We start from the raw sequence: 12,213 nt of genomic DNA on the forward strand, positions 1-12,213 counted from the left end.
TCTCCAAGGACTCCAGATTTTATTCACGCAACTGGGAGCCACAGAGAGTTTCTTTGGCTTATTTAAGTCTGCTCTGTTCTTTTCCCCTCTTTTACTTTTTATTAAATGATGGTTCCCGGTATTAGCTTACAAGCTATACTTCCTTGTTTCACTAATTGTTGCTCTACAGTTTATCATATACAGACAACTTACCACTGTCTATCTTCAAGTAATATTATATGATTTTATGTGTAGTGTGACAAGCTTTTGCCTCCTGCCTTTGTGCCCTGTGTGTGTGTGTGTGTATATATATATGTTATTTTTCAACTGGCCATCATCTTTCAAGAAGATTAGCAAATGAGAAAAATATTTATTCAGATTATTTATCATTTCCAATCATGTTCTTTAAATAATTTTTGTTGTGGTAAAAATACACATAGGAGTTCCTGTCATGGTGCAGCTGAAACAAATCCGTCGAGGAACCATGAGGTTGCAGGTTCCATCCCCGGTGTCACTCAGTGGGTTAAGGATCCAGCGTTGCCATGAGCTGTGGTGTAGGTCACAGATGTGGCTCGGATCTGGTGTCGCTGTGGTTGTGGTGCAGGCCAGCAGCTGTAGCTCCAATTGGACCCCTAGCCTGGAAACCTCCATAGGCTACAGGTGCGGACCTTGAAAAAAAAAATACACACAGAGTTTACCATCTTAACCATTTTGGGGGGGCACACCTGCAGCATGCAGAAGTTCCTGAGTCAGGGATTGAACCTGCACCACAGCAACAACCCGAGCCACAGCAATGGCACACTGAATCCTTAACCTGCTGGCCCATCAGGGAACTCCTTAACCATTTTTAAGTGTACAGTTCATGGTATTAAGTGCATTCATGTTGCTGTGCAACCATCACCACCATCCATCCTGGTCACTCTTCATCCTGTGCAACTGAGACTGTGTCCCCATTAAACACTAAGTCTATTCTTCTTCCCGCCCCAGTGTAACGGTAACCACCTTTCTGCTTTCTGTCTCTATGAGTGGAACTACTCGAAGTACCTCATATAAATAGAATCATATAGTATTTGTCTTTTTGTGACTGGCTTCTTTCACTCCACATCATGGCCCCAAACTTCACCCATGTTGCGGCATTTGTCGGAACCCCCTTCCTTTTTAAGGCGGAATACTATTTCTTTGTGTGTATATGGCACATTTTGTGTACCTGTTCATCCCTCCACAGACATTTGGGTTGCTTCTACTACATTTTAGCTCTTGTGAATAATGCTGCTATGAGCATGGAGGTACAGATAGCTCTTCAAGATCCTGATTTCAGGACTTTTGGCTATATACTCAGACGTGGAACTGCTGAATCATACAGTAAATCTGTTTTTCGTCTGCTGAGGAGCGGCCATGCCATCTTCCACAGCGGCTGGATCATGGTGCATTCTCACCAACAGGCCACAAGGGTTCCAGTTTCTCCACCTTGCCAGCACCTGTTTTCTTTCTCTGTTTTTTTTTTTTTTTTTTTTTTTTTTTTTTTTTTTGAGTGACTAGCCTAGTGGTATAAAGTGGTATTTTATTGCAGTTTGACTTGCGTTTCCCTAATGACTTGTGATGTTGAGCATCTTTTCATAGGCCCGTTGGCCGTTCTTCTGTCTTTTTTGGAGAGGCTATGCAAGTCCTCTGCCCATTTCTGAGTCAGGTTGTTTCTTTTGGTTGCTGTTGAGCTCTAGTCGTTCTCTTTATGCTTTTGTGCGTCCACATCCTCATGGCGACTATTTTCCTTCCTCTTAAAGCAAGTCCTTTTACATTTCTTGTGGCTCATTCCTCCGATGATGAACTCTTTCAGTTTGGCTCATCTAAAACATCTTTGTTTTGTCCCGCATTTTTAAGGACTTTCTTTTGAGAGCAGTTTTTGTTTCACAGCAAAATGTAGGGGAAGCTACAGCGTTCTCACAGACCTCCTGTCCCCACGCATGCACAGCCTCCCCCATGCTCAGCATCCCCCCGTCCCAGATGGAACATTTGTTTCAACTGAACCTACGCTGACACATCATAGTCACCCAGAGCCCATGGTTTACACTGGGGTTCACTCTTGGTGCTGCATAGTCTGTGGATTTGCACAAACATATAATGGGGTGCTTCCCTCATCACAGCACCCGACTGAATAGTCTCCCTGCCCTAAAGTCCCCTGTGCTCCACCCATCTACCCCTCTCCCCGCCAAGCCCTGGAAACCACTGATCTTTTCCCTGTCTCTGGAGCTTTGCCTTTTCCAGAATGTCATATAGTTGGAATCATACCATATGTGGCCATTTCAGATTGGCTCCTTTCACTTAGTCATATGCATTTAGGGTTCCTCTAAGAAGGGTTTTAAGCAAAGGGGTGATGTGTTCTGATGGGTGTATTTGAAAGGCCATCTGGCAGCCCTGGGGAGATTGGATTAGAAGGGGCAAGGGGGGGTGGCATGGGGGCATCCAGAAGCCAGTTACAGAAATCTGTGCCAGAGGCGGCCATAGCTTGACCCCAGCAAAGGACACAAGGGGACAGACACACTAAGCTGAGTGATTGATAGAAGGATAGGGTTGGGGAGGGGAGATGGGACAGGCATTTCACTTGGAGCTGTTAAATCTGAGATGCCTGTGACAGCCAGGAGGCCATGTCAAGAGGGCAGCTAGTTAGAATCTGGGATTGGAAGAGAGGAGAGATGCGAATTTGGGAGTCCATGTTTACAGACATAATCCAGAGCCCTGGAAAAGGATGTCAGCCAGAGCCAGGAGAACATGGGGATGAAGAAGGGAAGGGGTGACAGGGGAGACGTGCCCATTGTTCGGGCATGAAGCTGAGGAGCTGCTCAGTATACATCCTTGGAACAAAGGAAGGACAGTAAGGAGCCCTCTAGGACCCCAGCGGGAGGGTGGCACCATCTGCCAGCTCCTGCCTGGGGAAGAGACTGGAGAGGCCCCAGAGGCGGGAGACCAGTTAAGAGGGCGAAATCCAGGGGGGGCAATGATGGTGCCTGGACTAAGCGATGGAGGGTAGGAAGGAGAAAGCCAAGTCACGTGAGGTTGAAAATCCCACCCAAGCCTCCACTGCTGTGGCCCGTAGGGTGCCCTCCTCACAGCTGGCAAGTGAGTGAGGGGTGCTCCTTCTCCCGGTTCTGATCCCAGGCCTGGGGAGTAGGGCGGCGTCACTCTGTCAGCCCATCATCCCTGTCACATCAGGATCCCTTCGTGGTGCCCAGAGGCTCCCACTTAGTCTCAGCATCACCTCTGGTCATTTCTCAGTTGCTCCTCAAGCGGGAGGCACTGCCCTCATTCCTTCTGCGAGGTTGCCACCTTGTGGCGAGCAGGGGAATGACAGCTGAGGGACCACCCACCCCAGGCCACCCACCCTTCTCTCCATTTAAGTATGTACTTTGTGCCCCTTGCTGCGTATGCGGCAATGGGCGAGTTCTGTGTGGGATACAGGAAATCTGAGATGTGGCTGTGAGGAGAGAGGACTTGGAATAAGCAAAACACGGGTTTTAATTGACTGCAAGATGTGCTAGTGTGTGACTTTGGGCAAAAGCCAAGGAGAGACTGGCCAGGCCAAGGCATTGTGGGCCTTGGGGATTGTGCAGTGGCCCCTGGGGCTGGCAGGGCATGCCAGGGGTCCCTGGAGGTGCTGCTTACTGCTGCATATGTCCCTGTGCCCCTGTCATTGTCCCTTTCTGCTCTTGATGTGTCTGAATGTGGTCTCTTCCTGTTCCCTCTGACTGTCGATCCCTTTTCTGTTCTTTGGGGCTCACTCTGTTTCTGCATCTGTCTCCTCCCTTCTTTGTTTCTGTCTTTCTGTCTGTCTCTGTCTCGCCCTCTCTCCCCTGCATCCACCTCTCCCCATCTCTGCTCTTTCTCCTTCTCTGTTCTCTACTCCACTCCTGCTCCTGTCTCGGTCTGTGCCTTCCTTGGTCCCCCTCCCACACGTTGTTTCACTTTTCTCCCTTCTCTCTTGAATCTCCACTCACCTCTGCCCCATGTCTCCCTATCCCTCTGTGTCTGCCACCTTTCCCTCCCACACCCCTCTCTCTGGCTGTGTCTCTCCTCCCCAGCCTGTCCAAAGCTGCTGACCTAGACCATCACTGGGTGGCCAAGGCCTGGCTGAATGACATCGGCCTGTCCCAGTACTCCCAGGCCTTCCAAAACCACCTGGTCGATGGGCGGATGCTGAACTCCCTGATGAAGCGGGACCTGGAAAAGCACCTGAATGTGTCTAAGAAATTCCACCAGGTCAGCATCCTGCTGGGAATTGAGCTGCTGTACCAAGTGAACTTCAGCAGGGAGGTGAGATCCAGGGTGAGGCGGGGGCTCTTTCATAGCCCTGCTTTCCCCTCTGCATCCACTGTCTGTGCATCCACCCATCTGCTCATCTGCCCGCCCATCCCTCCAGCCACTCATCCCTTCATTGCCTGTCTTTTATCCATACATCCCTCCCTCCTTCCATCCATGCATCCGTCCTTCCCTCCATCCCTGCATCCATTCCTCCATCCCTCCATCCATCCATCCCTCCATCCATCCATCCATCCCTCCATGTATCCCTCCGTCCATCCATGCATCCATTCCTTCCTCTCTCCCTTCCCACACCTGCTTATTGGGCAGGGCTAGATCCTGTGCTTAATTCATGGGAAACAGAAAACATCCTCCAAAACTCACTGCTTCTCGGGGGGAACCAAAAAGAAGCTGGTGGCCATAACACCATGGGAGGTTGTCCTGGTGAGGGAAGCCCAGGGTTTTATGGAAACTCAGAGAAGCTTCCAGAGAGATCAGACAAACCTTCCCAGAGATAGTGACAGCTAAACTGAGACCTGAAAAAGGAATTCCAGGGATCAGTCAGTAGAAGGTATAAGAAGAAAAGCAATCCAACCGGGAAGAGCATAGACTACAGCCCAGAGGACAGATCCATGGCAACGGCAAGGCTGAGCATCCTGTGTGGTTCCTGTGTTGGGTTTTGGGGGTGGGGTGAATGGGGATGCTGACAGGTAACAAGGGGGCTGTGAGGCGTGTTACAGAGGTTGTGCTCTGCATGCCCTTTGTTCTGAGGGCTGCCAAGCCAGAGAGCCCAGGGCACCTGCTTCAGCTCCCGCAAGACCTACTGGCACATCTCCCCAAATGTTCCCCCGAGGGAGGGGTCCTGGGCTGCTGGGATCCATGGGGCTGCATGCAGATGGCTCACTTTTCTTAGAGCACTGTCAGAGCTTGAGCAATTCAAGGTCAAGAGGAGAGACAGAAGAGAGGGCTTCACGGCCCCCTCTTGCAGAGCCCTGGCCACAGGAAGTGATAAGGGCACAGGGCCTCACCCCAGTGTCCCCAGTCTGGTACAGGAGGCAACATGCAGGAAGGTCATGACAGCGAAGTATGGAACCAGGCACTGGGGGTTGGGGGGCTGGATAGGACCTGCTGGAGGAATCCCGGGAGCCCTGGATTGGGTTCTGTCCACCACAAGCCAGGAACCCTTTGTCCCCAGAGAGGCTTGTGTAAGTGCTCTGGGTTGATCCCTTGGCAGGTCACCATGGGGGGGTTTCATACCAGAGTGACAGTTGCTACCAGCCCCCAGAGGCTGAGTGGACCTCAGGGACACTTGGCCCTGCCTAGAAAAGGCCCAGTTTGGGGGCATTCCTCACAGACCGTGCCTTAAGCTCCTATTCCAAGTCAGGGTTGGGGGGCTGGGGTACCCGAACCAGGCAGCCACCCTGGTCCCACCCAGTCCCACACTCTGGACACAGCGTCTCTGCCTCCAATTTCCTTCACCCCTGCGAGCAGGCTTCTCCCCATTTCCCAGAATGAAAGGCCTGCCATGGACTGATGTGGCAGTTAAGAGCTGTGGATGGCCTGGCCAGGACCCCCTTGCCTCAGCATATGCCAGGGTCCCTGCCAGCACCGAGGACCCCGGCTCCCCCTGTGACCCCGCCATGGCCCTTGTCCCCCCAGCTGACCCTCTCCTCCTTCCAACCAGGCTCTGCAGGAGCGTCGGGCCCGCTGTGAGACGCAGAACATAGACCCTGTGGTCTGGACCAACCAGCGGGTGCTCAAGTGGGTGCGAGACATTGACCTAAAGGTGAGGGGTGATGGCGGGTGTGGAATGACTTTTTTTTTTTTTTAGGGCTGCAACTGTGGCATATAGAAATTCCCAGGCTAGTGGTCAAATTGGAGCTGCAGCCACCAGTCTACACCACAGCCACAGCCACATGGGATCTAAGCTGCATCTGTGACCTATACCACACCTCATGGCAATGCTGGATCTTTAACCCACTGAACGAGGCCAGGGATCAAATCCAGGTCCTCACGGATGTTAGTCAGATTTGTTACTGCTGAGCCACAACAATGGGAACTCCAGGTAACTCTTGAACATATGCAAATCCTGTTCATACTCATACTTATAGACAAAACACTATCCTTTTTTTTTTTTTTTTTTTTTTTTTTTTTTGTGGGCTGGGGTGTCATTGCCCAGGCTGGCAGGAATGACCTTCCTCCTATCACTCAGGAAGCAAACACTACTCCTTGACCCCCACCCCCATGGCAGGACCCCATCTCATTGTGGGGGTGGGGATGCTGAGCCGTCCTTGCTCCCTGAAACAAGTGTGGGATAGACTCCACATCCATCTTCTCACTCAACAAGTATTTATGGGCCACCTGCCGAAGTCTGGGGGATGTCAGTGACAAAAGAGTCTGGCCACTGTTCTTGTGGCCCAAAAGAGTGGGGGTGGGGTTCCCTCTCTGTATTAAACAAGCTGGTTTCCAGCGAGGTCAAGCCCTTGCTGTTGGGGACATACTCCCACTGAAGGTGGGTCCCCTCAGGCCAGCAAGGCGTCCCCTCAGGCTCACCAGCCCTGTGCCTTGCCCTCAGGAGTATGCAGACAACCTGACCAACAGTGGTGTCCATGGCGCTGTGCTGGTGCTGGAACCCACATTCAATGCGGAGGCCATGGCCACAGCCCTGGGCATCCCCAGCGGGAAACACATCCTCCGGAGGCACCTGGCAGAGGAGATGAGTGCCATCTTCCACCCAGCTAAGTGAGTGTGGGCTGCTGGCTGCAACTTGCAGCTCTGGAAGGGGATGGTTTTGACTTCACATCCGGCCCTGCCCAGGGTCCCACCTGCTCCATTGCAACACAATGGCCTCATTTTACAGACTGAGGCTCAGAGAAGCAACGTGCTTTAGCCTGAATGTCATAGACTAGAAAGAGTGTAGAGGAGCTATCAGGTTTTGAACAGTATATGGTTAAACTGGGCATTAAGAGAAAGGAGAATGACCAGCGTGTATGAGGAAAGACATTTTAGGGTGGGGTTTGAGTTGGGGAGGACTTGCACTGGTCTAAGAGGTTGAGATGGCCATTCCAGGCAGGGATGACTATGAGGACAAAGGTTTGGAAACAGATGGGCATGTTAGTGTTTACCATCCAGGTGAGTGGACCCTGTCGGCCCATCTACCCCAGTCTCCTCATCTGAAAAGTGGCCAGAGAATAAACATCTGGAAAGATGAACTAGGCCTCTCCCAGTGGACTCTCTCCTTAAAATGATTGTGGTTAGAGTTAGAGGACCATTTATGGAGCACATGCTATGCACACTAATTTCAGCCTCATAACAATGCTAAGAAATGGGTTTCATTATCCCTGCTTTATAGATGGAGAAACTTGTTTGAAGGGGCCAAGGTACTTGCTCAGGGTCACACAACTAATAAAGGGCAGAGCCTAGATTTGTCCTTTATTCTCTAGTTATGGTATAGTAAATTGATTTTCAGATGTTGAACCAACCTTGCATTCCTAGGATAAACCCCAACTGGTCATGGTGTATCATCTTTATATGTTGGTAGATTAGGTTTGCTAGCATTTTGTTGCAGAATTTTACATTAACTTTTACAAGGGATATTGATCTGTAGTTTTCTTTTCTTGTGATGTTTTTGTCTGGTTTTAGTATCAGAGCAATATCGGCCTCATAGGAGTTGGGAAGTTTTCTCTCCTCTTTTTTGGAAGAGTCTGTGAAGGATTACTCTTCATGATTCTTTAAATATTTGGTAAAACTCACCAGTGAAGCCATCTGGTCCTAGCCTGTCCTTTGTGGGAAGTTTTTTTTATTACTACTACTAATCCAGTCTCTTTACTCAAACATTTAGATTTTCTATTTCTTCTTGAATCAGTTTCAGTACTTTATATCTAAGATTGTGTTCATTTCATCCAGGTTAGCTAATTTGTTAGCATACAATTCATCATATAATCAATTCCTTATAATCCCTCTTATTTTGTAAATTTGTCCTCTCATTTCTGACTTTAGTAATTTGAGCCTTGGCTCTTTAACTCTTGGTCAAAGGTTAGTCATTTTGTTGACAGATGCCAGATTTAAACCTGAGACTCTCTGTGTTGGGCATGAGTTCTCAACTCCCTAACCACATGGGGTCTCAGGGAGCAGCTGGGCCACACCCCATGTTATGAGGTGGGAGAAAATTGGGCATCTGTAGCAGCATCCTGGTCCCTGAACTGCCCTTCCCCACCAGCGGGCTGATCCTCAAGCAGTTCTCATAGATCCTTGCAGCAGCAGCATCAGTGCTCTTATAAAATGCAGATTCCTCACCCCCACCTCAGACCTACAGAACCATTATCTGCTTGCAGAGCCTGGGAATCTACATTTTCAGCATTTTATGCATTTTTTTTTATAGACACCAAATTTTGACATGAACCCTATTCCGTGAGTACACATCAACAGATGCAGGACAAAGGCTTTTCTCCTCAGAATGTTTCCACCTTCCATTACTTCCCTTCTGGACCCATGTGCTCTGTCACAGGCTTAAGATATTCTGAGCCCTGGAGGGGCAGCTCTAGCTACACATTAGCCATGTGACTAATTAATTAACATACGTGTGATTAAACCCTTGATCCCCACCATGAAGTAGCAGTGCGTTAAGGACTATCTAGGGTGGGGGAGCGCTAGAGAAATTTCTGGTGGGGCACAAATAGGGTGGGGTCTTATGTTGTTGGGAGGGCAGATATTCCTTCAAGAATGGATGAAAGCAGTCTTCCTGAGATCAGGATGAGGAAGAGGGAAACGGACTCTGTCCAGGTTCCTCATTTTACTTATGAGGGCTCCGATGCTAGTCAGCCAGGGGACCGAAGGGCAGTGTTGGTGCCAGACCCCTGTGACCTCTTTCCATGACACTGCTTCCCGCCATGTGTTGGTTGTGGCTCATGAGTCACCGTCTCCATATGGGATTTTGGAGCCTCTGGCCCTTTGCTGAGACCCTGGGCCAGGAGAACAGACTTTCAGTTAGCTGGGAGAGACAGAACTCCATGGGTTGCTAAGGAGTTTGGGAGACTGCTCCTGTTAGTAAAAAAGTCCCCAGCTAAGCCAAATAGCAGAGAGACAGTGGTCCCCAGGTGGGTGGTGAGATGCTAGGGAAGGTCTGATGGGTTGATTTTAACCAAGGTATTTGGGCTTTGCCCAGTACATCTCCACCATGGTCTAAGCAGTGAAGCCCTCCTGTCCGCTGCCCTCTTGCTCCTTTTCCTCCTCTGTTGCTGTTATCAGCTTTCCAGAGAAAGAGGACAGGGCAGGTCTTTGGGTGTGAGTCCTTCTAGAATGCTTGGATTAGGTGGAGAGATTCCAGTTTGAGAAAACATCCCTAACCATTGCAATAGAGACTAGAATCCAAGCCAGGACTCCACCCCAGACTGAATCCCAGGCTGCATGGACCATGGTGATAGTTGTAACAGCAAGGCTGCACATTGATATTATGTCATCATCAACAGGGAGCTAGCTGTCACATAACTTATTTCCCTTGCCCCTCCTCCCCATGAAGGAAGCTGAGCAAGAAGGGATCATTGCCTCCTTTTATGGATAAGGAAACTGAGGCTTCAGAGAGGAGCCGTGACCTGCTCAAGACTAGATAGGAGTTAGTGGCAGTGCTAGAATGACCTTCCACCACACCAGGAAGCTCTGAGGGGGGCTGATGAGTACCTGGTTCTACTCCCCAGTAGATGTGACCCCACATCTCCCAGTAGATATGATGCCTGGAGTCACAGGGGGTAGTCAGTTCAGAGCATCTTAGGAGATTATAGTTACCGTGTATTACCAGCCCATGGCCAACTCCAGGAGAGGCACATTTACCAAGAGTGTATAGGCCCCCAAGTGACATCACCTTCTCTAGCCTCCTCTCATTGCCATGACAACCATATGATCAAAGGGACTGAGGAGCGGTTTCTGACATCTTCTCATGATGTCTGCTTTGCCACACATGCCCGGTCCTGCACCAACTCTGTCATAGGACCACGTGTTAAAGAGCCAGAGAAATACACCAGTGGGGCAGAAGGATGCAGGGAGTAGCCACACTGTTCCAAAGGCATTTCCTGGAGCATCACAGGAGCCAAAAGAAAAGCCTTGATGAAAACGTGTGACCGTCCCCAGCACTTGCCTAAAGGATGGTATATCCTGCCCCTGACACAGCATCAGGGATGAGGCCGATCCAGCCTGTAGTTCATTTAGATTCTCTCTGAACGTTAGGCCTGAGAAGAATCCCCTTTGGCCTCTGAAGCATCAGACAAACTTTGTGTCTCTCTTGTAAATACTCCTTCCTGTCATGTGGCCTCATAACCCTCAGCCCGGAAGTGCTCCAGGGATGGCACCTCCCTCTCCTCCCTCTCCTCCCTCCAGCTACGGGGAGAAGATCAGGTCATCAAACTACTGTTGCCATTTGCTGGGCTCTGCCAAGGGCCAGGCTCAGAACCTAGCACATCGTAATCACCTTCTTGGGGCAGGTGCTGTGTGTCCCATTTTACAGAGGGGGACACGGAGGCACAGCAAGCTTAGGTGTCTCCCCTGAGGCCATCAGCTGCTAAACTGTGGAGGTGGAACTCAAAGCATCACACTCTGCTGCTTCCCTCAAGGGCAGAAAGAGCGGCCAAACCAAGGGGAACTCTGTCCAGCAGGATCTCATCTCCCAGTGGGCTTGGGAGCCTCCCTCAGCGAGTGTAAGCCATGAGGTTAAAGTGAACACGGTGCCTGATGAAGAGATGCCCCACAACGCCTGACAGTTCACACCTCTGACCACACAGAAACACTGCAGCATCCCCGCAAAGTAAACGGTTTCCTCTTGAGTTACATGGGCCCCCCTTTCTGTCACTTTGCTCCAGCCCTCCTTCTCCCTAGCATTTCCACCAAGAAAAGTGTTTCCATATGCATCCAGACAGACTTGATTCTCAGGCCCGCAGAGTCAGAGGCCTTGTCACAGCTTTGCCTCCTTGGCTGGCAGGCTACCAAGTCTGAAAGGTCTGGGCAGCAGGCAGGAGAGAATGTTCCTGGGCTACCTGGTGGTCCCCTGAGCTGTCGGGGGGAGGGTCATTGGGATTTGGGGGCACCCACAAGGAGGTGATGTTTTATAATATTCTGCCCCATCCCATCCCAAGCAGTCACTGAACCGTGAGCCCAGAGACCAGGCCCTGGGCAGTCGAGTGCCAGGGGTTGTGACCCCATGTAACAAGGGGGTAGCACAGGGCCTCTGGCTCCACCACTGTCGTCTGTGGTTTTAGGAAGAACCTGGCCTTCTGGAGCCTCAGTTCCCTCATCTTGAAACGGAAATGAGCCCTCCTCCTCCCCAGGGCTTTGAGGAGGTTCAGGGAGCTGATGCAAGGAGGCAAGGACCTGGCATCATGCCCAGCACACAGTAAGCGGCCAATTAATACTCCATCCACCCCCACCCCTTCACTGGTCTCTGCCAAAGCATTTGCACATCACAGCCTGGGCCTTGAGAATGCTCGTTAATTGGGTGGGACCCAGCCTTCAGGCTGGCCTGCTGGCAGAGCCAATCCCAGCCCACCACCCTGCTTCCCATGCAGGGGCCTTCTTCGCACCGGGGGTGCCCTCCTTGGCTGGCAGGAGATTGCACAGAATCTGCAGAAACTTCCCTCATTAAAACTTACCCTTCCAGCCTTCCATTTCCTGAAGGCCTGATAAAGGGGCTAGAAATAAGCCATTTCAAGCCTCTAAAGACCGTGGCCTTAGGCTGGGCTTATTCCCTGAAGCATTGGGATTTTTGTGGCTTTTAACCTGAAGGAGGAGCAGGATTTCTGCCACTGTGGAAAAAACAAGGAGGGAAGGTATTTTGGCACAGCGAGGTGTGTTCCCGTGCTCCTCTGTTTAAACCACAAAGGCAGTCCCTTTCTGCTCAGAGGATACTTGACGCCTCCAACTGCTTCCTGGGCTCCATTGTACAGATGAGGAAACTGAGGC

At 50.7% G+C, this 12,213-nt stretch overlaps 1 protein-coding gene across 6 annotated transcripts in view; it reads left to right on the forward strand.

The window, feature by feature from the left end:
* The window catches only part of KAZN (kazrin, periplakin interacting protein), a 1,105,661-nt gene that overhangs the window by 1,086,046 nt on the left and 7,402 nt on the right, over nucleotides 1–12,213 (forward strand). For all 6 annotated transcript variants that reach the window (XM_021097562.1, XM_021097563.1, XM_003481972.4 and 3 more), the window contains 3 exons: nucleotides 4,053–4,284; nucleotides 5,954–6,055; nucleotides 6,845–7,011. In XM_021097562.1, coding sequence (XP_020953221.1) covers nucleotides 4,053–4,284; nucleotides 5,954–6,055; nucleotides 6,845–7,011 — 501 coding nt within the window. The remainder of the gene's footprint in view (nucleotides 1–4,052; nucleotides 4,285–5,953; nucleotides 6,056–6,844; nucleotides 7,012–12,213) is intronic.

Source organism: Sus scrofa, chromosome 6 (assembly GCF_000003025.6).
Source record: "Sus scrofa isolate TJ Tabasco breed Duroc chromosome 6, Sscrofa11.1, whole genome shotgun sequence".
Classification (NCBI taxonomy): domain Eukaryota; kingdom Metazoa; phylum Chordata; class Mammalia; order Artiodactyla; family Suidae; genus Sus; species Sus scrofa.